At 42.2% G+C, this 25,797-nt stretch overlaps 1 protein-coding gene and 1 long non-coding RNA gene across 6 annotated transcripts in view; one reads left to right on the top strand and one right to left on the bottom strand.

Annotated features, from left to right (window-relative positions):
* PC (pyruvate carboxylase) overlaps window positions 1-25,797 on the top strand; it is a 989,411-nt gene that overhangs the window by 348,433 nt on the left and 615,181 nt on the right. For all 4 annotated transcript variants that reach the window (XM_073605170.1, XM_073605168.1, XM_073605171.1 and 1 more), the window contains 2 exons: window positions 5,498-5,615; window positions 22,999-23,150. In XM_073605170.1, the coding sequence (XP_073461271.1) occupies window positions 5,498-5,615; window positions 22,999-23,150 (270 nt within the window). The remainder of the gene's footprint in view (window positions 1-5,497; window positions 5,616-22,998; window positions 23,151-25,797) is intronic.
* Window positions 1,017-24,781, bottom strand: LOC141112376 (uncharacterized). Of its 2 annotated transcripts, XR_012236589.1 has the most exons (4): window positions 24,563-24,781; window positions 23,935-24,147; window positions 2,983-3,014; window positions 1,018-2,625 (listed from the first exon to the last, which is right to left on the bottom strand). It is a non-coding gene; the product is annotated as an uncharacterized lncRNA (long non-coding RNA). The 2 variants fall into 2 exon arrangements; XR_012236588.1 differs by having other exon boundaries at window positions 1,017-3,014.

Below are 25,797 nucleotides of genomic sequence, written 5' to 3'. Positions count from 1 at the left end.
ATAAAAACTAGGCAAAATACCAACTATAGAAGAGAAGATATTCCCCTAGGGATATTAGTGAGGAACAGTTTCCTCATCTTTTCCATTGTTGATTGACACATGTATGTCCAATAAAATTCAATTTTGTATTGAAATCGGTAGCCTTTGTAGGTGCGTTTTCTCTTTGCTGGTTGTTTTTCGAATGTATAATTTGGAAGTACCTCCCCTTATGATATAGGGCAGGGGTATGCAATTAGCGGACCTCCAGCTGTTGCAGAACTACAATTCCCATGAGGCATAGCAAGACTCTGACAGCCACAAGCATGACACCCAGAGGCAGAGGCATGATGGAACTTGTAGTTTTGCAACAGCTGGAGGTCCACTAATTGCATATCCCTGATATAAGGTATAGGCACCTTTTTCACAACACTCCCAGAATCCATGTATTTTGGTGGTTTTTCCTTATCTACTTCCCGCCCGCCGTATGCAGAATGACGGCCGGGAAGTGGTTCTGTTATCCTGACTGGGCGTCACATGACGTCCAGCAGGATAACATGCCAGCACGTGCCCGTGGGGGCGCGCGGTGTGGCGATGGCGAGTGTGGTCTGTCAGTCTGACACCCTGCATCTCCGATCGTGATAAGAAGCCTCTGTTAGAGGCTTCTTACCATGTGATCAGCTGTGACTAATCACAGCTGTTCATCGCCTAAACCAGGAAGCCTCGGTTCGCGCTGACAGGGAGAGCCTATCGGCAGCTCTCCCTGTCAGAGGGGGGGTCTGTGCTGATAATCAGCACATTGATTATCAGCACAGCCCCTTAAATGTACAAATCACCTGCCAACCAGTGCCCAGCAATGTAAAAACAATAAATAGTGCCAATCACTGCCCACCACAGTGCCAATCACTGCTCAGCAGTAACACCTGTCAGTACTTATCAGTACCTCATCAGTGCCATTGTCAGTGCCTATCACAGTCACCTGTCAGTGCCCATCAGTGCCACCTATCAGTGGCTATCAGTGCTGCCTATCAGGGCCCATCAATTCTACATATCAGTGCCGCCTCATCAGTGCCCGTCAGTGAAGGGGAAAACAAAATTTTATGACAGACACTTAAAAAAAACTCATTTTTTTTCAAAAATTTTGGTCTTTTTTAATTTGTTTTGCAAAAAAAAAAAAAAAAAATGTGATCCACACATGTAGTTAATTTGTTTACAGAAAATGGTTTATGGTTTGTTTAGGTTTTTTATTAAAATTCAGTGCGTTACACAGCTATGCGTTGACATGCATTACCTTCCTCTGTGCTGCGAATGAATGCTACACGTCAGCATTTTACTGCAGCTCACAGCACCTCCAGTCTGCATTGCAGTGCGAACAGGACACACAGAAAACAATTGTTTTCTATATGTCTCAGTGGTGACTGGCATTTATCCAATGCAGGAAAACAGCAGTCACTGCATTACGTGCAAGCCCTTGGAATATTATCTCTGAGAAGATGTTGGTCTGACGTGCAAATGTTTTTTTGTGTGATTGATAAACTTTAATGTACATCTTTACTACTAATGTTGATGTTGAATGTTTTAGTTTTTGACAAGCTCTTTGTGCCTATGCCACCTTTAGTCTACTCTTTGTTAACTTTACCTCAAATTTCCAAACATCTATCCTGTTGTGTTCATTAGTTAACGATGCCCTCCATCTTCCTTATAGCTGATTAAGATAAATGTGTGGTTTTCCCTAGCCATAAATATTCCCATCCTCCCCTAGTTTTACTCTGTATAATGTCCCCTGCCATTATAGCTGCCGGCCTCAACTCTGTATCCCGTAAGGTTTAATTTTCATGTATCCTGCTGTAACAGATGGTGTTCTGTAGAAATATTAATAAGAGCTGCATTGAGCAGCTGAGACACAACTCCTAAATGAGCAGCTCCTCCTGCATTTTTATTTCATATTGCTAAACATTACCATATAGGTGCTAGTTCTTACACAGCGCAACAATCACACACTACAGCAATTTGCTTGTGCAGTTACATTGTCATTGATTAGATTTAAATGACTATCCCCCCAACCCCTTTCCTAACATGACTGGTGACTTCAGATATGATTATCAAAGACCTTAGCATTGATAAAAAAAATGCCTATATGACCTTTCCAAGTGGGAATTAAATCAGAGCAAGGCACGAGCAAACACACTTTCATGCCTTGATCTCTGCTGAGCTGGGGGGAGAAAGCATCTAGCAGGAAAATGAATGGGTGAAGTTTGTATTATCATTAAAATGCAAAGTAGAGCTCATTACGTAGAGTGGCAGAATAAAATAAGATCTAAATTGTGATTAAGGAAGTAAGGTATTTACATAAATGAAATATCCATATTTTTAATTCTAGAGTGATTTTACTAATGCCGGTTTCTCACTGATTAAATGCTATTCCCCCACCCAAACACATGAAGGAATAAAGCGATTAATAAACACATGGTTAATAAAGTACTTGTGCTTATGTCTTGTTGCACAGTACATTCAGAAGTGCATTTAAAGCTGAACTCCAGGTAAAACTTTCACGGTTTTGACACTTTTTTTTTTTTTTTTTTCTCTGTTAGTGGTTACATTCTATTGAGAGACACAGGAAGAACACCACAGGGTTAGAGCTGCACGATTCTGGAAAAAATGAGAATGACGATTTTTTTGCTTAGAATAAAAATCATGATTCTTGCTGCATAACATAATCTTTCACATTATACAAAAATAATGGGCTAAATTTACTGCTTTTAGTTTTTTTTTTTAATTCATGGCAGTGTATTTTTTCCCAAAAATTTACGTTTGAAAGGCTGCTGTGCAAATACAGAGTGACATAAAATATTACAATGACCACCATTTTGTTCTCTAGGGGCTCTGATAAAAAATTATATATAATGTTTGGGGGTTTTAATTAATTTTGTAGCACAAAATACGGATTTTAACTTGTAAGCAACAAGTGTCAGAAAAAGGCTTATTCTTTAAGTTGGTTAAACTGACCTCATTTACAGACCGATGCTCATCCCTTTGATCTAAAACAAACAAAAGATACATAGTTTATAGTTATCGCTGAACAATGCTAATAAACATTTGCCGGAGCTTTTTTTTTTTTTGACATCTCTGAGTGAGCAGAGAACGGCTCTGCACTGTTTACGTAGAATCATGGAAATTTTTTAACGATTAATTGTGCAGCTTTACACAGGGCACGTCATCTTTAAGTAGAATAAAAACTAGGCAAAATACCAACTATAGAAGAGGGGAAGATATTCCCCTAGGGATATTAGTGAGGAACAGTTTTCTCATCTTTTCCATTGTTGATTGACACATGTATGTCCAATAAAATACAATTTTTTATTGAAATCGGTAGTCTTTGTAGGTGCATTTTCTCTTTGCTGGTTGTTTTTCAAATGTATAATTTGGAAGTACCTCCCCTTATGATATAGGGCAGGGATATGCAATTAGCGGACCTCTAGCTGTTGCAAAACTACAACTCCCATGAGGCATAGCAAGACTCTGACAGCCACAAGCATGACACCCAGAGGCAGAGGCATGATGGGACTTGTAGTTTTGCAACAGCTGGAGGTCCGCTAATTGCATATCCCTGATATAGGGTATAGGCACCTTTTTCACAACACTCCCAGGAATCCATATATTTTGGTGTTTTTTCCTTAACCACTTCCCGCCCGCCGTATGCAGAATGACGGCCGGGAAATGGTTCTGTTATCCTGACTGGGCGTCATATCACGTCCAGTAGGATAACATGGTGGTGCGTGCCCGTGGGGGCGTGCAGTGCGGTGATCGCGAGTGTGGTGTGTCAGTCTGACACCCCACATCTCTGATCGTGATAGGAAGCCTTTGTCAGCGGCTTCTTACCATGTGATCAGCTGTAACCAATCACAGCTGTTCATCGCGTGAACCAGGAAGTGCCGGTAAACGGCATTCCTCGGTTCGCGCTGACAGGGAGAGCCTATCGGCGGCTCTCTCTGTCAGAGGGGGGGTCTGTGCTGATAATCAGTACATTGATTATCAGCACATCCCCTCAAATGTACAAATCACCTGCCAACCAGTGCCCAGCAATGTAAAAACAATAAATAGTGCCAATTACTGCCCACCACAGTGCCAGTCACTGCTCAGAAGTAACACCTGTCAGTACTTATCAGTACCTCATCATCAGTCCTGCACATCAGTGCCACCTATCAGTGGCCATCAGTGCCGCCTATTGATGCCCATCAGTGCTGCATATCAGTGCCGCCTATCAGGGCCCATCAATTCTACATATCAGTGCCCACCAGTGCCACCTCATCAGTGCTGCCTCATCAGTGCCCGTCAGTGAAGGGGAAAACAAAATTTTATGACAGACACTTTTTTAGTTTGTTTTGCAAAAAGTAAAAACCGCAGAGGTGATCAAATACCACCAAAAGAAAGCTCTATTTGTTGGTAGAAAATGATAAAAATTTACTTTGAGTACAGTGTTGTATGACCGCGCAATTGTCATTCAAAGTATGACAGCGCTGAAAGCTGAAAATTGTCCTGGGCAGGAAGGGGCGTAAGTGCCTGGTATTGAAGTGGTTAAAATACCAACTATAGGCCAGTCACTAGAACCTATATAATCCCTCCAATACCGCCAATGCTTTATGTTAGTTTACTATTCTCAGGATAGATGGACGTCTGCTGCAGCTCTTTTCTCTCCCCTCACTACCTAGTCTCACTGGCTTTGCTGAGGCAGTGGGAGCTATTGTCTCTCACTGCTGTCTCAGCAAGCAACGATGGGGCTGGGCCAAATCCCACTGTCTGTGTCAATAGATGCAGAGAGCATGGTTCGGGAGCAAGCCTGCACGAATGCCCCCATAGAAAACCCCTTTCTACAGGGGCACTCGGAGGGGAGGAGCCAGGAGCGCTAACGGAGGTCCGAGAGGGACAGAGCAGGTGAGTATACAGTATACCTGTGTTTTTTTCGTTGTGTTTTCGTTTTTTGTTTTTTAAACAAAGCATTTACAATCACTTTAACATTAATTGGTATAGTGCAAAATGTTCATATTTGAACGGCATGTACCTTTAACACAGCACTGACTATTTGTGTGTCATAATTGTGCTGCTAAACTAGGTGATGCTCAGTGACAGGGTGATTTAGTTTAATTATAAAGGAAATATTAAGGCAGTACATAATTTCAAATCAGTATATTCCGCCAAGAGATCCTAGCTCATAAATTCATTTTAGTTTCTTACAATGATGACCTGTAAAATTCTGGCTGGTCACCAAGAAGCGGACCGTCTTTAACGATTGCACATGCTGATCAAGTGTTTCGATTGGTTAACCTTTGACATGTCACCACCTAATCATCATTGCTGGTCATCAGGCAGTGGGATACTTGTAAACCAGCTTGTAACCCTATGGTTACTTTACATAGTAACTACAGTGTTAATTTTGTAGTTAAATCATGACTTTCTTACATGCTAAATGTTTGTAGATTCCTAATTTGCCTTTTTTGGTAATAGTGATTACTTCATTCTTTAGGAACTTGAAGAAAATTACACTAGGGCATATTCAGAGGCACTGTCAGCTTTTGGAAATGGTGCCTTATTTGTGGAGAAATTTGTTGAAAAACCTCGCCATATAGAAGTGCAGATACTCGGTGAGTAAAATAACTGTGTCTTGTGGTTTGTATGTATGGTGGTTTTATACCTATACTTTGGTTTATATATGTGGGTTTATTTAAAAAAAAAAAAAGTGAAGGTAAAAAAATAATTCTTGTGTCCCATATAAAGTCCCTGGTATTGTCTAGACAAGTTGTCCTCAAAGGGTCTCTGGGGCATCACACATTAAGGCTCAACGACCCCCCCTGCCTTATATGATATTGCCTTAAAACTAAACTTTTATACATGTTTATATTTTGAGTTTTTATAGTAAATATTTTCAAAATATTTACATTAAACTTTATAATGCAGATGTTAAACCTACATACAAATGCTCAACTTTCAAAGCTTTAATCAGGATAAGGATCTTTCTTTTCAGCTACATGATTCCTTGGACTGAAAAGAGCTGTGACCTTTTTGAAAATAAGGCTCTTTATCTGGTTGTTCTTGCTTTGTGAATTAAGCTAAATTGTTGCTAAATGCCACACTAATAAAATTAAATAAATCAGCATAATTTGCACATGAAAGCTAATGTAAAGAAAACACAAGTTAAAATCTTCTGTATATGAACATTTACATAAATTAAGTTTCATAATCGCTCTAACTATCTTTATCTTCAAATGGAAGAAAGAAGAGATTCCTTTTGCTTGTATACAACTTCTTCTGCTTTTGACTCTTGCTTTCAGCAGTTTTTACTACATAATCCTTTGGGCCCAACTTGTATCCCCTTACGACTTTGTCTGCTTGGCACATTTTCTACACTAAAATTGTTCAACCGCCACAAAAAAGTAGAGTGGATATCTTCCAATGGGGACACCTGTTTCAGTGACAGCTGTCAGTGGGTGAATTTTCAGTTTGCTTACAATTCTTTGCTGTAAATGTGTATTGAGAACTGCATATGCTTTTATATATTGTGTGTATGTTTGTGTATATGTGCATATTTTGATACATATATCAGCACAGTATGGTCAATAAATAAGCGCGTATTTTTTAGATTTCTAGATATTAGGTATTTTCCAGAACAGTGATGGGAAATTCATCGATCAACTTGGGGCGACATTAATGTACAAGGCCATTGTGAACAATTTAAATAAACATCTTTTAGGCTTAAAATTGCATGTAGTTGCAAACTGGTTTAAAACAAAACAAAAATGTTCCAACTTCTAAATAGGCCATTAAAACCACTGCAGCCTATAATTTACACTAAAATCAGGCCACTAAAATGATTCCACCTCTAGCATGTGCAGGTATATCCAATATTCAATCAGTGTTCCATCCTGGCTACATATATTTATATACTGTATGGGTGTGAAGAAAAAAGGGTGGATCACTTATTTATTTGTTATTTTATATAATATATGTTTACTATTCTATGGAAGCTTATTAAGCCCCCTATGTGCTGGTAGTAGTGATAGGTCCTCTTTTAGACCCCTGAGGTCTCCTCTGAAACTAGTTAAAGCAAACTACTTGTACACATGGGAGCTGTCCCCATCATTGTCATATCAGCGACCTGATCATTGCTATACTAGCGTCCTGATCACCGCTATACCAGCGCCCTGATCACCGCCATACCAGCGCCCTGATCACCGCCATACCAGCGCCCTGATCACCGTCATACCAGCGTCCTGATCACCGCCATATCAGCGATGAGTAGCAGAATGTGTTTTGGAGTATGGGATAGGAATTGGTATTGGGACTTTAAATGAGGCATGGCAGAGGGTACATATCTAAATGTTTAGTGTACAATTAGATTGAATTTAACTGAATGCAATGTCACAATCCCCTAGGGGGTGGTCCATGATATTAAATATACATCAATAATTAATAATATATACTGAATAGTGTAATCATAAAAGATTTACATAATATTCATATAGAAGTATTTAATATAGTTAATCAATGGACATGGTTGGTACAGTCAATGCAAAATAATCAATGAACATAATTGATACAGTTAATACAAGGGTCAATAAATGAGAATACAGATAATATAATGATAATTCACCTGATCAATTAAACAATAAATGATACTGATCATAATTTAGGCACCCTGTAGTTGGAAACTCAACGCGTTTTATGGCTTGTAACCAATCATCAGGCATCAATAAAAAAATTAATAAAATACTGCGCTAGAAAAACACAAAAATTACAAAAAAGCGGCAACGAAAACCATCAAATATCCCTAAGTAAGTAGTACAAAAATAAGTTGCGCTAGAAATAAACAATCATCAGGAGTCGGATGCACGTAAATACTAAAAAATTGGAGTAATGAAACATCTGTTTGGAGTATATTTTTAAGTATGTCTATGCTCTTTGTTAGAAATATATTATTAATTGACAACTTTGTGTAAAAATAAAAAAAATACATTTTCATTTTCTTAACTACATTTTCCAAACTTATGGCAAAAATTAAATTTTCACCCAAAAGGGGAGGTTCCACTATTCTCCCCCCATGAAATTTAGGATACATTTTCTCCCCTCGCTTTTCAGGACAGCACCTTGGAGAGACTGCAGCTCCACCCACTTTACAAAAAACATTGCAGTGACAACACCCTTTAAATCCAGTCCCTTCCACCGTGCTGTCAGTCATAGTGTTTTTTCTGGAAGCACTGCAGGGGAGAGGGCTGTGCTCTCTCCAGGAGAAGAGTTGGCAGTACCTCTGTTGTGCTTTACATCTCAGCACCTCCGGGAAGGGAGGAGGGGGTGTTCCGGTGCCTTCCTTCCTTCTTTGGCTCAGGGGAGTGATGGCCAGCCAGAGATTCTGCCTGGTGTGCCCAGAGGTTTTTGTGTAGCTGGAAGGCAGCCTGCATGTGTAGGAGTGGTGCTTGGGCTCCCTGGCATGTCGGCTCCAGGTCCCGGAGGGTAGGTGATGTAATTGCGGTGGGTGGAACCTCCAGCTGGGGTTTGGTGGCACGTGCTTTTCAGACGCTGAAACGCAGGAGGAAGGGGAGGGTCTCCTGGCTGGTACTTCCTTCCGATCCTTGAGGCAGGAACACTGGGAAGCTTTACTTTTAAAAGGCTATTTGGAATGGGCAGCAGCTGCTGTGCACTCTGCAATGGAGGTGGCAGAATTGGCAGCAGGAGTGGTGGAAGCAGGCACCCAGTGCACCAGCCAGGCCCAGGTAAGAAAGGTGCTGTGGTGCTTTCTTTGTTTTTACTGGGAGTTGTGTTTGTTTGCCTTCCTTCCTTTCCTGCTGCTAAGGGCTGTGATTACATTTTACTGCACTTCAGTATGGGGGGATGCTCTGCGCAAGAGGTGGCTTGGGGGCTCTCTCTTTGTGGTAGCACCTTTACTTAAGTTCGATTTTGGCACCGGGATTTTGCATGCAGCACCTGCCCTTTTTAATAGGCATGGTGGCATGGCTGTGTTTTATGTTATTCAGGCCAAAGCCACCGCTAAAACTAAGCGCTCCCTCAGGTGGAAGGACGTTCCCCTCTTGTAAAAATTTGCTTGAAGACTCCTGGTCTAAGCCCCTATGTAGGACTTGTATTTCGGGTCTTGTTAAAGAAGAATCCTCACAGCAATGCAAGGAACTTTTTTCTTTCGTCAGAAAAGAATTAGCAGAAACTTGGGGTCCACTCGTTCCTTTCTGAAAAGGGTGTCAGGGCAGGGGTCAGGTTTGCGGTAGGGCTCCTGTCCTAGTCCTCTGCCATCCACCTCAAAGTCTGTTGAGTCTAGCATTTCGGAGGAAGAGAGAAAGAGTGTTCACCCTTCTGCAAGGGATTCAGAGGAGGAAGAAGGGGAAGAGGATGCAGCTAGATCCTCCCTTTACAGATTGTCTTTGGAGGAGGTGAACGACCTTTTAAAGGCAATATACACTGCCCTAGACATCCAAGAAGAAAGGGCACATTTGTCTATTCACGTCAAGATGTACCAAGGGCTCGAGGTAGCTAAACGGTCCATAAAGTCCTGACTAAAACCGTTAAAAAGCAGTGGTAGTACTTAGAAAGGGGTCTGTTTTTTTTTTCAAAGTCCCTCAGGAGAAGATTCCCCCTTGAGGAAGATGAGACATCGGTATGGTACAAGAAACCGAAGCTAGACGCTGCCTTCTCACAGATCTCAAGACGCAAGGACCTAGCGTTTGAAGACATGGGCATTCTCAAGGCTACCATGGACAAGAAGGCATCGGACTCCCTCCTTAGGAAGGCTTATGATTCAACACTGCCCAACCTTAAACCAGCAATGGCATCTACAGTAGTATCCAGAAACCAGGAGTGCTGGGTCAAACAATTGGAGGGGCATGTGGAAGCAGGAACTTCTAGGAAGGAGTCCTTTCCTACCCTTCTAAAAGCAGTAAGATCTATGGCAGACACATCAGCGGAGTCTATCAGGATGTCGGTCAGATCGTCGGCTCTCGTTAACTCAGCCAGGCATGCTATATGGCTCAAGACGTGGTCGGGGGACTCGGTGTCAAAAGTCAAGTTGTGTGGGATTCCTAATTCTGGAGACTTACTCTTCGGTCCAGAGCTTGAAACAGTGCTGGATAGAACGGCAGATAAGGAAAAAAACCTTCCTTTCTAAAAAAAAATGATGCTCACTTGAAAAAAAAATTTTGTGCTTTTTCACAACCCCAAAGGGATAAAGAGTAAGGTCAAAGAAGAGGTAGAGGGAAAAGGTGGCGTGCTCTTCATGACCAGAGCAAATCTCTAAAAGAACAATGGTGGTACACTTCCAGTGGGTGGGAGTCTTCGAGCCTTCCTTCCTCATTGAGAAGAAGTGACATTGAGCCCCTTGGACCAGAACATCATCAGGCGAGGTTACAGTCTGGAGTTTTCCCGGACACCCCCAAGCAGATTCTTGGTGACCAATCTCCCAAGGGATCAGGAAAAGGCCCTGGCATATCTCTCAGGGGAACAGATCAAACAGGAAGTCATCATTCAGGTCCACAAGGAGCAGAAGGGCTTGGGGTTCTACACTCAAACAAGCAGGAAATTCCGCTTGGGGTTTTCAGGCAGCAATTTGAGAGTCACAGAGAGTATTTTATAAAAATTAATTATTTTTATTTTTAATTAGACAAAGGACAAATGAACAACACTATATTAAAGTTAAAACATGAGCTCGGGTTTACAAATACGTGAGACTACTAGAAAAAGGAAAAATGAATGGACAAGGATAATAAAATACAATTATGTCAACTTGTTGTATTAAAGTTATGGTGATGCCGTCCAATGTACAGGAGAAAAAAAGCCCCAATGCATTTCAACCTAAGAAATTTTTCGGTCTTCTTCAGGGGGTTCACATATTTCTATGGGTACATGAAAGGCAAATACTAGTCACTTATGGTGTCATGTATAATTGTAGTTGTGTTATATGTCTATTATATATGTAGAACAAAATAGTAGTCATTTCATATTTACCCTCTCCTTGAAATAAGCTCACTTAACCTTGTTACCACTTGTTAAAATACACACATAACGATTGCAAATAGTTTTTCCTTGATGATCCTGAGAAAAGTCACGCTCGCTTCCACCTCCACCCTGAAGGGAGTTGCCCCCGAGTATAGAGCTTACAAGTGTTTGTAAGCTCACAGGTGTTTGGGCGCCCCGCAAGGAGATAAAGGCTAGATCTAAAAATTCGTATGAGTATAATAATTAGTATGTTAGTATATGTTTTTTGAAAAAACTATATGTGAATGATAATAATGAGATGTGAGAGCAGGGAAAATTAAAGTGAAGGTAAAATTAAATTTAAATGCTAGAAATTAAAAATTAATTATTTGAAAGTGAGGTAGAGTAAAAAACTTTACGTCTGTGTATATGAAAAGAAATAAGATTATGTTTAATAAAATTATTTTGGATAAAATATTTGTTAGTGAAATTTCAGTAATTAAGTGTTTGGGTCATAATGTTTGATGATGAAGTGAAGGCAACTAAATAAATTAGTGGGTGAGTGTGCGTGGTTAGCATGTATGTGTCCTTCCATTTAGAGTTGCCAGCCCTGGGTGCTCTGCAGGGTGGAGGACTCCATGCTGCATACTTTAGAGGATATATAGCCTCCAAAAAATTACCAAAATAAATAGGTACTTAGTAAGGCTATCACTTTATGCAATTAACCTTCATTTGCACTCCTTTTTTTTTTTTTTTTTTTCCTATCGCTGCATGCCATTCAGCACTATTTTGCACTATATAATTATATTTATATCTTTTTTGCAAACACTTTTTTACACATCCACCTTTGGATTTCTAGCACACTCCATCTTTGGCACTCATTTTTTTTTTTTTCCTATGAAGTATCTAACCACGCACACTCACCCATTAATTTATTTAGTTGCCTTCACTTCATCATCAAACATTGTGACCCAAGCACTTAATGAAATTTCGCTAACAAATATTTTATCCAAAATAATTTTATTAAACATAATCTTATTTCTTTTCATATACACAGATGTAAAGTTTTTTACTCCACCTCACTTTCAAATGATTCATTTTTAATTTCTAACATTTAAATTTTTAATTTTATCTTCACTTTAATTTTCCCTGCCCTCACATCTCATTATTATCATTCACATATAGTTTTTTCAAAAAACATATACTAACATACTAATTATTATACTCATATGAATTTTTAGGTCTAGCCTTTATCTCCTTGCGGGGCGCCCAAACACCTGTGACCACTTGTAAGCTCTATACTCGGGGTCGACTCCCTTCAGGGTGGAGGTGGAAGCGAGCGTGACTTTTCTCAGCATTTTCCGGGATCATCAAGGGAAAACTATTTGCAATAATTATGTGTGTATTTTAACAAGCAATCTCTGGTTAAGTGAGCCTATTTCAAAGAGAGAGTAAATATGAAATGACTACTATTTTGTTCTACGTATAATATAGATATATAACACAACTACAATTATAAGTGACTAGTATTTGCCTTTCATGTACCCATAGAAATATGTAAATCCCCTGAAGAAGACCGCAAAATTTCTTAGGTTGAAATGCATTGGGGCTTTTTTTTCTCCTGTACATTGGACAGCATCACCATAACTTTAATACAATAAGTTGACATAATTGTATTTTATTATCCTTGTCCATTCATTTTTCCTTTTTCTAGTAGTCTCACGTATTTGTAAACCAGAGCTCATGTTTTAACTTTAATATAGTGTTGTTCATTTGTCCTTTGTCTAATTAAAAATAAAAATAATTTATTTTTATAAAATACTGTCTGCAACTCTCAAATTGCTGCCTGAAAACCCCACTGGGAATTTCCTGCTTGTTTAAGACTTACCATATAGGGGTGTGCAGCTTCTCAGACTCCATATATGTGTCAGATCATGCTAGGGGTTTTACACTCATATCTTCCTAATAAAGAAACCATGCAGGAAATTCAGTTTGATTTTGAACATAGATTCTAAACAGGTCCTTCTGGTACAAACATTTTCGGATGGACACAATATTCTAAGTAAGGAAGTTGCTCACTCCAGGATGTTTCATGGCATCCATCGAGATCTCCAAGATGCATATTTACACATTCCAATAGCACGGTCATCACAGAAGTTCCTGCGTCTAGCAGTCAACTTAGGGAAGAGACTATAGCACCTACAGTTCAGGGCACTGCCTTTCGGGCTCTCATCTTCACCCAGGGTGTTCATTAAGGTGATGGCAGAGGCTTTGGAACCCCTGAGGCTGAAAGGGATCGCCATTGTTCTTAGATGACCTACTGTTGTTTGCGGAGTCCGAAAGCCAGTTACTGACTAATCTATGAGAAATGCAACGTTACCTCAGCAAGTTGGGTTGGCTGTTGAATCAGGAGAAGTCGAACCTGGTCCCAGCTCAAAGGGTGAGATTTCTGGGATACACTATAGACTCAGTACAACAGAAGATTTTTCTCCCAGAGGACAAAATAGAGAAGATAAAGTCAGCCCTATAGTTACTTCAATCCAACCTTTCGTGTCGGTTCAAATGTCTGTCAGCCCTGGGGTTACTCACTGCCTCAATCCCGGCAGTTCAGTGGGCCAGGCTCCACGCTTTCCCCCCCTTCAGAGATTTTCCTGGAGTGGTCTCATCAGAAAGCACTGGAGAAACAGATCTGGATTGCATCAAGAGCAAGGAGGTCCTTGTGATGGAGAGACTGGGAAAAAAAGAGGTCTCTTTTGGTCTTTTCCTGTGACCAAACGCCTGACAACAGACACGAGTGCGAGGGGTTGGGGAGCCCATGTCAAAGAGAAAATGGCATAGGGTACATGGTCAAAAAGAGAAGCCCAAAAATCCACCAATTTGAGTTGAAGGCAATACACATGAGCCTCCTTTTCTTTCATCGGTTTCTCAAGAACCAGCATGTTCAGATATTGTCGGACAATGTAACAGCAATCCTATATCTGTCAAAGCAAGGAGGCATGAGACGCAAAACCCTAATGGAACTAGCTCGACAGATTTTAACCTGGGCCATGACAAATCTAGCCTCACTGTCCGCAGTACACCTAGGGAAGGGAATGCAAACTCTGTTGGTGGATTTTTTAAGCAGAAAAGGGGTGACAAAATCCGAGTGGGTCCTGAATCAGGAGGTTTTCCTGATGATCACAGAGGCTTGGGGTCTGCCTCAAATGGACCTGTTCACAAGCCAGGAAAATGCAAAGACGCCTGCATTCTTTTCCCTCCACAAAGAAGATCTTGCACCGAGATTAGACACGTTGGCACACAGGTGGTGTTACCCTCTTATGAATTTCCCCCATTACAGCTAATCCCGCTAGTCCTGGGGAAGTTCTGGGTGGATACTATGATCCTGTTCCTGATCACTCCTTTCTGGCCAAAGGGGCCATGGTTTTCGGTGCTCCTGAATCTGTCATTAAAACCTCCCTGGAGATTGCCGGTCAGAAAGGAGCTTCTGGTGCAGGGCCCTCTGTGTTACCCGAATCTGGCACACCTCAATCTGACAGCCTGGTTTCTGAAGAGGACCTGCTAAAAAGCAGAGGTTTGTCAGACAAACTCATCGCCACTCTCCTAACAATCAAGAAGAAAGTGACCAGGGCAATATACTTCAAAGTATGGAAGTGCTATAATTCATGGTGTTCTTCCAAAAATTTTGTTTTAAAGAGTACAGTTTTATATAGAAAAAAATTACTGCGCAGGTGATATGCCAAAAAAAAAAAGCTAGCAATAACACAACAGAACAAATTGTGTAACAACATATAAAATCTGAACTGCTGTGCTATGTGAGCAAAAAAATAAAAATAAAATGTCAAATAATCTTTGATATGTTCCCATGTGAGGATAAATAGTAAATGCAGTGTATAAAAAAATAATGCCTTTATGAACGTGTCCCAGAGGAAACGAATGACCATTCGCCCGAGTGCACCTTCACCGTAACTGATTAAGATGTGTGCTTACCAAAACATCTGACGAAACGTAGGGTGGAGTCTACGTCTGTCAACACCATGCTTGTTTGATCTCTGTACCAGTGGATCCTTACCCGGGAATCTTTACATTCATTGCTTGATTTTTACTGGATTTGTGTAAGTTTTTAGCAATGCTTATTTTTAATAAACATTATACGGTTTTACTCTATGTGGATACTCTTCTCTTCTTTATGGGACTTCAATGAGAGCAATTAGGAACCAGCAAGGTCCACCATGACATTATCTCCACCATCTCTTTCAAATGGATGGATTTGCCATGATTTGTGATTCCATGCTTATCTAGACTCTTATAACGTGGATCAAAAAAAGGGTGGTGGGTATCTGCGGTAACTATAGTAACAATAATATGTAAAAACAGCCAGCACAGCTTGTTGATCGTCAAACAAAAAATATAAAAGTCCAAAATGCAGCGCTTGAATTCACATGAAAGTTCTTTCAATAAATTGATAGAAGATACGAAGATACCCTTCACCAGCTTCTGTGTGTATGGAAAGGCATACCACACCCAAGTGAATCCAATTTGCTTACCAGAAGGTAATGATATATAGGCATGTAATCATCAATCACAGGAAATTGTGGTGTCACACTCCAAATAGTACAGGTAAAACAAAAAAAGGTCCAATCATCAAATAACATATGGCCACCAATTCATCGAACTCCAAAGCCAGAGTGGATGTGATAACCATTCAGCATTACCCAAATGGAAAAAAAAAGTCAGCAATAGTGAAGCCCGTAAGGTAAAAAGCTCGTATTGTGCGTCCCGCATGCTGTAGACGTCGCTCACCACCTTTATGCAGCAACTTAATGAGAACACCCTGGGTATCTCATTACAGTTTGAGACCAGTACAAGTGAGATTCATTTTTTGGACTTAAATATTGAAATTAGGGACAGTATGTTTAATACGTCTACTTTTTTCAGGTCGTGTGACGCTGTACCCAAAGAAAATTGACGTCCTTTTTTTCCCACAAATAGAGCTTTCTTTTGGTAGTATTTGATTTCCTCTGCGATTTTTGTTTTTTGCGCTATAAACAAAAAAAGCGACAATTTTGAAAAAAACAATATTTTGTACTTTTTGCTATAATAAATAGCCCCCTTTTTTTTTTTAAAAAAAGCAATTTTTTTCTCAGTTTAGGCCGATATGTATTCTTCTACATATTTTTGCAAAAAAAAAAAAATTTTACTAGTAATGGCGGCGATCTGCGATTTTTATAGTGACTGCAACATTATGGCTGACAAAATGGACCATTTTGACACATTTTTGGGACCATTGGTATTTATACAGTGATCAGTGCTATAAAAATGCATTTATTACTGTAAAAATGTCACTGGCAGTGAAGGGGTTAACACTAGGGGCGATCAAGGGATTATCTGTATTCCCTTCGAGGTGATTCTAACTGATGAGGGAGGGGATTGACTAGCGGAAGTAATGGATCGTGGTTCCTAGCTAATAGGAACACACGATCTGTCACTCCTCTCAGAACAGAACAGGGATTTGTGTGTTTACACACACACTTCCATGTTCTGTCCTTCGTGATCGCTCGTGGCAGGCAGTCAACGCGACCGTCTGCCACGAGCATCGGCACCCGTTGCGCAAGCGCGGCCGTTGCTTCCTTCTACACACTGATTATGATTGACCTGACATCGGGTCCAACCTACATCCTGTATCTTGTGTGGGTCATGGAGTGTAAGCGTGGTCGTGATGCGCTTTAGTGACATCACTTCCGGTTGGCGAAGATCTGGGCGGGATCCGCCTCTCGGAAGTTGTCACCATTTGTCTACTTCCGGATTTGTAAACAGGACCATTGTGCGCAAGCGTGGCCGTTGTTTCCTTCTACACACTGATTACACCTTTAGCTGACGTTAATGCCTGACTGTTTAATCACCTGATGTTAAACGTCACTGGGTTTAGTATTTAAATAGGCGTGCTTCAGTCAATAGGCCACGCCTCTGATGATATCCTGTCGGATGAAACATGTCAGGCTGGTCGATGCAAGCACGCTGAGAGACGCGGTTTTTACTTTACATCATGATGACTGTATTCTACTACTACCTGTAAATGAACTACAATAAACTACTGCTTTTTACCTTAGGGCTTCACTATTGCTGGCTTTTTTTTTCCATTTGGGTAATGCTAAACTGTCGAACGGTTATCACATCCACTCTGGCTTTGGAGTTCGATGAATTGGTGGCCATATGTTATTCGCTGATTGGACCTTTTTTCGTTTTTACCTGTACTATTTGGAGAGTGACACCACGATTTCCTGTGATTGATGATTACATGCCTATATGTCATTACCTTCTGGTAAGCAGACTGGATTCACTTGGGTGTGGTGTGCCTTTCCATACACACAGAAGCTGGAGAAGGGTCCTTCGCATCTTATAATGTGGAGTCTAGAGTTCTGGTAAGCACACATCTTACTCAATTACGGTGATGGTGAATGGTCAGTCGTTTCCTCTTGGACATGTTCTTAACAACTTGGCGCCCGCCCCGCCGTCATTTGACACGGCTCTCGTTCTGGATGGACGTCATATGACGGCTTTCCAGAACGACTGCTGTCGCGCGCCCCGCAGCGCGGGGATCACGGCCACGCCGTGTTGCTAGGAGCACAGCTGCGGCTCTTTAACCATGTGATCAACTTTGTCCAATCACAGCCGGTCACATGTAAACACGGAGATGGCGGTAATTGGCGCTCCTTGCCTCACATTGACAAAGTGAGAGGAGAGCCGACCAGCGGCAGCTCCTCACATGGGACAGCTAGGTATGTAATCAGGGCACTGATCATCAGTGCCTTGATTACAAATAAGTGCCCACCACTGACAGCAATGATTTCCCACCACTACCAGCAGTCAGTGCCAACTACTGCCCACAATTGCCACCAATCTGTGCCCACAAGTGCCAGCAATCTGTGCCAGCAACCAGTGGCCATTAGTGATGCCAGTCAGTGCTGGCTATCAGTGCTGCCCATCAGTGGCGCCTATCCGTGCTGCCTATCTGTGGCCACCAGTGCCACCCATCAGTGCCACCTATCAGTGCTCATAAGTGCAGCATATTCATGCCTCCTCATCAGTGCCGCCTAATCAGTGTCCATCAGTGAAGGAGAAAAATTACTTATTTACAAAATTTACTGACAGAAACTAAGAAAAACTTTTTTTTTTTTTTCAAAATTTTTGGTCTTTTTTTTTTTTTTTTAATGAAAAAATAAAAAAACCCAGGAGTGATTAAATACCACCAAAAAAGCTCTATTTGTGTGAAGAAAATGATAACAATTTCACATTTTTACAGTGTAGAATGGCCGCGCAATTGCCATTCAAATGGAACAGCGCTGAAAAATGGCCTGGGCAGGAAGGGGGTGTAAGTGCCCTGTATTGAGGTGGTTAAAGGCTTTATTTCCATACATTGTATATACTATTTATCCTCACATGGACACATGTCACAGACCGTTGTTTGACATTTTATTTGTTTTCACTATTTTTTGCTCACAATTCAGCTTTTACAGTATATATAGTTTCAGTTTTAGAATTTCCCCATGAGGGAATGGAGAAAGGTCTAACAGCAAGCACCCTCAAGGCATTGGTCAAGGCAATGTCAGTCTTCCTGGAGAGAATTTGCAGGGGCTCACAAAGGCTCCGTTTGAACCCCTAAAGCAGTGTTTCTCAAACTTTTTTGTCTTGTGGTGCACCAAAAAGATGTAAACATTTGCAATGCAGCCTCACCTGTGCCCATGAATGCAGCCTCACCTGTGCCCATCAATGCAGCCTCACCTGTGCCCATCAATGCAGCCTCACCTGTGCCCATGAATGCAGCCTCACCTGTGCCCATTATTGCAGTCTCACCAGTGCCCATTATTGCAGCCTCACCAGTGTCCATTATTGCAGCCTCACCAGTGTCCATTAATGCAGCCTCACCAGTGCCCATAAATGCAGCTTGATCACTGGGGCAGGGCAAATGAGGTGTATGGGGGGGGGGAGATGGGATGTGGGGGTGTCAGGGTCTCTCACCTGGCAGCTCAGCAGGTCCCTGCACGCCACAATCTCCTAGGGGTGATGATCCTGGGGTAAAGTTCCTGTCACCGCCCAGCCCCGCAGCCCGAGCCAGTCACGCGTCCCGACTCCCTTGCCTCTGAGACTCCAGTCTCCAGGAGTTGCAGTTTCCTCTGCGCCTGAACATAGACTACAACTCCCAGAGTGCTATGGCGGCTGGCCGCGACAGCCGTGCCCCTGGCCCGACTGTTACAGTGACAGCTCCCCGCGGCACACCCGCAAATGTGCCCCGGCACAAATTTTGAGAAACACTGCCTCAAAGGATACTTTTGCAAGTTTATTAGCCTTAAAGACAATTCTTTTGGTTGCAGTGACCTCGGTACAAAGAATTAGGGAAATCCAGGCCCTTTCAATTTCCAAACCTTTTTTAGATTGTTTTCTGGACAGAGTAATCCTCAGGACAGATCCTGCGTTTCTCCCAAAGGTTTCTTTTTCATTTCACCACACACAAGAAATAATCTTACCTTTTTGTCCAGCTCCATCTAGCCTGGACGAGGAAGCTTTCCACACCTTGGATGTCAGGAGGTGCCTTTTGCGATACCTTCCAAAAGCACCTTGGGGAGGTGGCTGAAAAAGGCTATTAGGAAAGCCTATGCAGTGATGGACAAAGAACCTCTGAAGGGGATATTGCCCCATTCTACAAGAGCGGTAGTGGTGTCCTGGACAGAGAAGGCTGGTGCATCAGCAGAGCAGATTTGTAAGGCTGCCACCTGGTCTAGTTTCTCTACATTCATCAGGCACTACAGGCTGGACCTATTGCCTGCCTCTGATCAATCTTTTGACAGGAAAGTCCTGCAAGTGGTAGTCCCGCCCTAGGGTAAGTTCTCGGTTATCATCTCCAAGGTGCTGTCCTGAAAGGCGAGGAGAGAAAACCTTAGAGTTACCGGTAACGGTATTTCTAGGAGCCTTTCAGGACAGTAGCTATTACCCTCCCTTGAGCATTGTAACTTATGTTATGGTTTATCATGGCTTGTGGTTTGTGTTTTTTTTTGCTCGTGTTTTCCAGCATATCGGAGGAATTCTCATTTATGACTGATGGCATTGTGGAAGGGGTTGGATTTAAAGGGTGTTGTCAGTGCAGTGTTTCCTGTAAAGTGGGTTAAGCTGTGCTTTCCTGAAAAGCTCCTAGAAATACTGTTACCTATAAGTGTAACAGGTTTTTTTTTGGGGGGGGGGGGGTTAAACTGGTACCTGGTTTTGACGGGTGCCCACTCCCACTTCTGGTTTAATCACCATGGTGGATCCACCAGAAGTTCTCTCCCCTTCCCTGTCCAGAGTCTTTTGGGACATATTGGAGGTCCTAGAAAGCTGTGGGACCATTCAAAAAGCGCAGCTGCAAGGAGTCACAGCCAGCTGCCAACAGTAAACATTCTGGTGCCGGGGACCTGAAGACTGGTAGAGAATCGGCTCGGGTGTGGATGGTTCTAGATCCTTCGACAGGTGATTGTCTGTTTATTAAATTTTAGCAGCTACAGCTTTTGTAGCTGGTGACTTTTTTAATTTTTCCAGAACTGACTTAAAGCGGAACTTCACTCTCTTCACTCTCTTTCTAATGCTGCTAGCATTAGAAAATAGATAGTAAAGTGTATTATTTTTGTTTTAAACTTTTTTTTTTTTTTTTTTTTTACACTACTTCTTTTACACTACTTTTTTTACACTACTTCAGTTAATTCCCGGATTCCATGCCTAGGCAAACGATGTCATACATCCCAGGAGTCTTCAAGGAGGTGTTTTCTTAGCTAAGCACACCTTCCTGCAAGCAGGACTAAACTAAGGCCAGATGGATTCCAGGAAGTTAATGCTACAAGAATCATCTGCCCAAGATGGCTATGGCCAGAAATGCTGGGGGGGGGGGGGGGGTTCAAAGTGATTTCTCAACAAAATAAAGCATGGAGACATGGATGGATGGGGAGTTTGCTTTGAACGGTAAAAATAAATAGTGTTTTTGGTTTGTGGTGCTCAGATACAGTGTAGTTCCGCTTTGGGCTCCTCTATAAGCTACAGCTTGTACTATGCATTAGGTTCTGCTATTATGAAAGAGGAAATTTGAAAGTATAATTGATGGAAAATATTGGTTTTGATTTTCTAATGTCTTATAATGCCCTGTACCCACGGTCGGACATTGATCGGACATTCCGACAACAAAATCCATGTATTTTTTCCGACGGATGTTGGCTTAAACTTGTCTTGCATACACACGGTCACACAAAGTTGTCGGAAAATCCGATCGTTCTGAACGCGGTGACGTAAAATACGTACGTCAGGACTATAAACAGGGCAGTAGCCAATAGCTTTCGTCTCTTAATTTATTCTGAGCATGCGTGGCACTTTGTGCGTCGGATTTGTGTACACACGATCGGAATTTCCGACAACAGATTTTGTTGTCGGAAAATTTTATAGCAAGCTCTCAAACTTTGTGTGTCGGAAATTCCTATGGAAAATGTGTGATGGAGCCTACACACGGTTGGAATTTCTGACAACAAGGTCCTATCACACATTTTCCATCGGAAAATCCTATTGTGTGTAAAGTGGGTTAAGCTGTGCTTTCCTGAAAAGCTCCTAGAAATACTGTTACCTATAAGTGTAACAGGTTTTTTTTTGGGGGGGGGGGTTTAAACTGGTACCTGGTTTTGACGGGTGCCCACTCCCACTTCTGGTTTAATCACCATGGTGGATCCACCAGAAGTTCTCTCCCCTTCCCTGTCCAGAGTTTTTTGGGACACATTGGAAGTCCTAGAAAGCTGTGGGACCATTCAAAAAGCGCAGCTGCAAGGAGTCACAGCCAGCTGCCAACAGTTAACATTCTGGTGCCGGGGACCTGAAGACTGGTAGAGAATCGGCTCGGGTGTGGATGGTTCTAGATCCTTCGACAGGTGATTGTCTGTTTATTAAATTTTAGCAGCTACAGCTTTTGTAGCTGGTGACTTTTTTAATTTTTCCAGAACTGACTTAAAGCGGAACTTCACTCTCTTCACTCTCTTTCTAATGCTGCTAGCATTAGAAAATAGATAGTAAAGTGTATTATTTTTGTTTTAAACTTTTTTTTTTTTTTTACACTACTTTTTTTACACTACTTCAGTTAATTCCCGGATTCTATGCCTAGGCAAACAATGTCATACATCCGAGGAGTCTTCAGGGAGGTGTTTTCTTAGCTAAGCACACCTTCCTGCAAGCAGGACTAAACTAAGGCCAGATGGATTCCAGGAAGTTAATGCTACAAGAATCATCTGCCCAAGATGGCTATGGCCAGAAATGCTTGGGGGTGTTTTTCAAAGTGATTTCTCAACAAAATAAAGCATGGAGACATGGATGGATAGGGAGTTTACTTGGAATGGTAAAAATAAATAGTGTTTTTGGTTTGTGGTGCTCAGATACAGTGTAGTTCCGCTTTGGGCTCCTCTATAAGCTACAGCTTGTACTATGCATTAGGTTCTGCTATTATGAAAGAGGAAATTTGAAAGTATAATTGATGGAAAATATTGGTTTTGATTTTCTAATGTGTTATAATGCCCTGTACCCACGGTCGGACATTGATCGGACATTCCGACAACAAAATCCATGTATTTTTTCCGACGGATATTGGCTCAAACTTGTCTTGCATACACACGGTCACACAAAGTTGTCGGAAAATCCCATCGTTCTGAACGCGGTGACCTAAAACACGTACGTCAGGACTATAAACAGGGCAGTAGCCAATAGCTTTCGTCTCTTAATTTATTCTGAGCATGCATGGCACTTTGTGCGTCGGATTTGTGTACACACGATCGGAATTTCCGACAACGGATTTTGTTGTCGGAAAATTTTATAGCAAGCTCTCAAACTTCCTATGGAAAATGTATGATGGCGCCTACACACGGTCGGAATTTCCGACAACAAGGTCCTATCACACATTTTCCATCGGAAAATCCTATTGTGTGTACAGGGCATAAGTGTCTGGTTAGTAGTAGCTTGAATGGTGTTGTTTTAATGTGCTTTACTGTGTTCTTTGCACCTCAGGTGACAAATATGGCAATGTAGTGCATCTTTATGAACGTGATTGCTCCATCCAAAGGCGGCATCAGAAGGTGGTAGAGATAGCACCAGCTGCTCAGCTTGATCCTCAGCTACGGGATAGACTTACTCGGGATTCTGTTAAACTAGCAAAACAGGTAGGAGAAATGCATTTAAAATACCTAACTCAATATATTGAATTTAGTTTTTCTTACTATGGCTTGTAGAAATGGCTTTGTAACTGTAAATGTTTATATGTTGTAACACTGATTGTATAACATGAACATCTAGTTATATGTAATATGTTAGCTGGGCTGCTATCTGCTCTTGGACATTTAATATATAATGAGAAGGTGGGCGCATTGGTGGTTAAGGTGCATGAATAGCCATATGGCCAATCTACATTTTTTTTAAATTGTTTATATTTTAAACATACAGCACAGGACACAGGCTGGACATTCATAGACCCTGGGTTATGGGTTGCTGGCTTCAGGTAATTTGACACTGGCAGAGCTTTTGGACTCATGTCCCTTGATTTTTTTCCCTCTAAAACCCTGTCCCATTCTGTGAAACCTCAGCTTTTTGCTAGTGTATTGTAGATGATGGACCTCTTTTCCCTTATGGAGAAGTTTTTTTATGCTTAACCACTTGTTGCCCTCCATATAGCAATTTTACTGCTGCAGGACGGCAGCTGTGTGCCGAATCAAGTATATATATATATATATATGATCCCGCACTTCCTCCTACACGGGGCACATGTGCACCTGTGGCTCGCAGCTTCTGCTGTGAACAGAGGCGTATCTAGTGAAAATGGCGCCTAAGGCAAGCACTGAAACTGCACCCCTGTCAAAACTTTTGAAACCCATCTTTCAGATCCTGCGGACAGGACATGGTTAGAGGCTGTGGACATGGTAGTTTCCTCCTTTGTTCATATTACCATACCTTTCCACATCTTTCAGTGTCCGCCTTCTGTTCTGTCACTGTGTCCCGTTCATCTCTTCAGTCAGGCACTGTGCACATCAGTGTACTATCCTCTTCTGCCGGGCTGGCTTCACCCCTCAGTAATGTCCTCCTGTGGCCTGTGCCTCCGCTCTGCACCGTTGTGCCGCTGCGGCACCGCTGAGAATGAGTGCCTTCCATTTACAAACCCCAGCACTATCATTTTAAAAAAAAGAAAAAAGAAAAAGCTTCCATTACAAATGGTTTTGCATAAACTGTGGAAGCGTGCATCACACAGTGTGGAAGGATTCAGGAATGCATTACGTACAGAGTTCAGGAGTGTGCTGTGTACGGAGTGCCTTGTTCAGGAGTTTGATATGCACAGGGTGTAGATTTCTGGAGTGCTGAATTTACAGAGTGCAGGGCTCAGGCGAGCACTAGGTAAAGACTGCAGGTTTCTGGAGTGCCTTTTACATAGGGAGCAGGGTTCTGGAGTGCATTATGTACAGAGTGAAGGGTTCAGAAGAGTGCTAGATACAGAGTGCAGGTCATCCATCCACATCTCACTATTGCTCCTCTCCTCTGTCATCATCTCCCCTCCCCAAAGCTCTACCATCTTCAACTTGTTTACCTTTGTAAAAGCAGCTCCTTTCTGTAGCTGGCTCTTCTAGCCACTGCAGCCAGAGCTTCCTTTTTCCTTTCAGTGCAGTGGGTGCACACTCATTTTCAGCTCCTGAACTCCCTGAGCAGGAAGGAGATAAGGATTAGGGGGCGGCTCATTCCCCTCCTCCTCTTGAACACACTGCAGTCAGTTAGTCCAGCACTTGGTTTGACTGTAGTGCAGAGCAGGGAGGCTGTTCAGGGAGTGGTGGGAGAGATATTACTTTCACTTTCAACTACAGAAGTCAGGCTTCTGTGTTTTAAAGTGAAAGTGGTGATCTGTGAGTGTAGGGCTACACAAGGCTGAAAAAAAAAACCCTGGGGAGCAGAACAGACAACTGATCCTGACACTTTATATCTTTGTCCAAGCCAGCGATATATGTCAACTTCTGGCTGAACATCAGTGTGAACATCCAGGGATTGGCGAGCAAGCCAGCTGCATGTGAACTGTGCAGCTCCAATGACAGACTTCATCTGTCAGATCCAAGCTGTGATGTCGAGTATGGGCTGGACTGCTACCCAGAACCGCCCCCTCTGTCAAACAACCAGTGTAATGAAAGAGCCGGCCAGAGCTGTCAGGTTTTTTTTTTCAGTTCAGCCTGCTGGTTGAATGAGAAAAAAATGAATAGTGTGTACCCAATTCTATTTTCAGTTAAAGCGGAGGTCCGCCAAAATTTTTTTTTTTTACTGCAGCTGCTGACTTTTAAAATAAGGACACTTACCTGTCCAGGGCGCCCGCGATGTCGGCACCTGAGGCCGAACCGTCCCTCGGTCCTTGGGTGCTGCCCTTCGGTAAGGGAATCAGGAAGTGAAGCTTTGCGGCTTCACTTCCTGGTTCCCTACTGCGTTGTCTCTGGGACCTGTGTGTCTCTCAGCATACAGCGGGGGGGGGGACGGGAAGTGGCGTAGACCCCCCGCGGAAGTCTATGCCTGGAAGTGGGTGCAAATATTAGTATTATACATATATAGTATTATACAGGTATCTGCACCCCCCTTCCCCCTGAAAGGTGCCAAATGTGACACGGGAGGGGGGGGGGTTTCAGAAAAGCGGAAGTTCCATTGTTGTGTGGAATTCCGCTTTAAATGTCAGCTTTAATGTCTCCCCACACCAGGGATGAGCCTTGGCACAGAGCAAAGCATTCACCAGGTGCTTTACAGACAGCAGGAGAGCGCAGGGATGGTGTCAGCAATGGAGGCGCTCAGCTG

This window comes from Aquarana catesbeiana, linkage group LG11 (genome assembly GCF_042186555.1).
Source record: "Aquarana catesbeiana isolate 2022-GZ linkage group LG11, ASM4218655v1, whole genome shotgun sequence".
NCBI lineage: Eukaryota > Metazoa > Chordata > Amphibia > Anura > Ranidae > Aquarana > Aquarana catesbeiana.
Note: the sequence above shows the minus strand (reverse complement) of the source record. Positions and strands in the feature narration are given on the sequence as shown.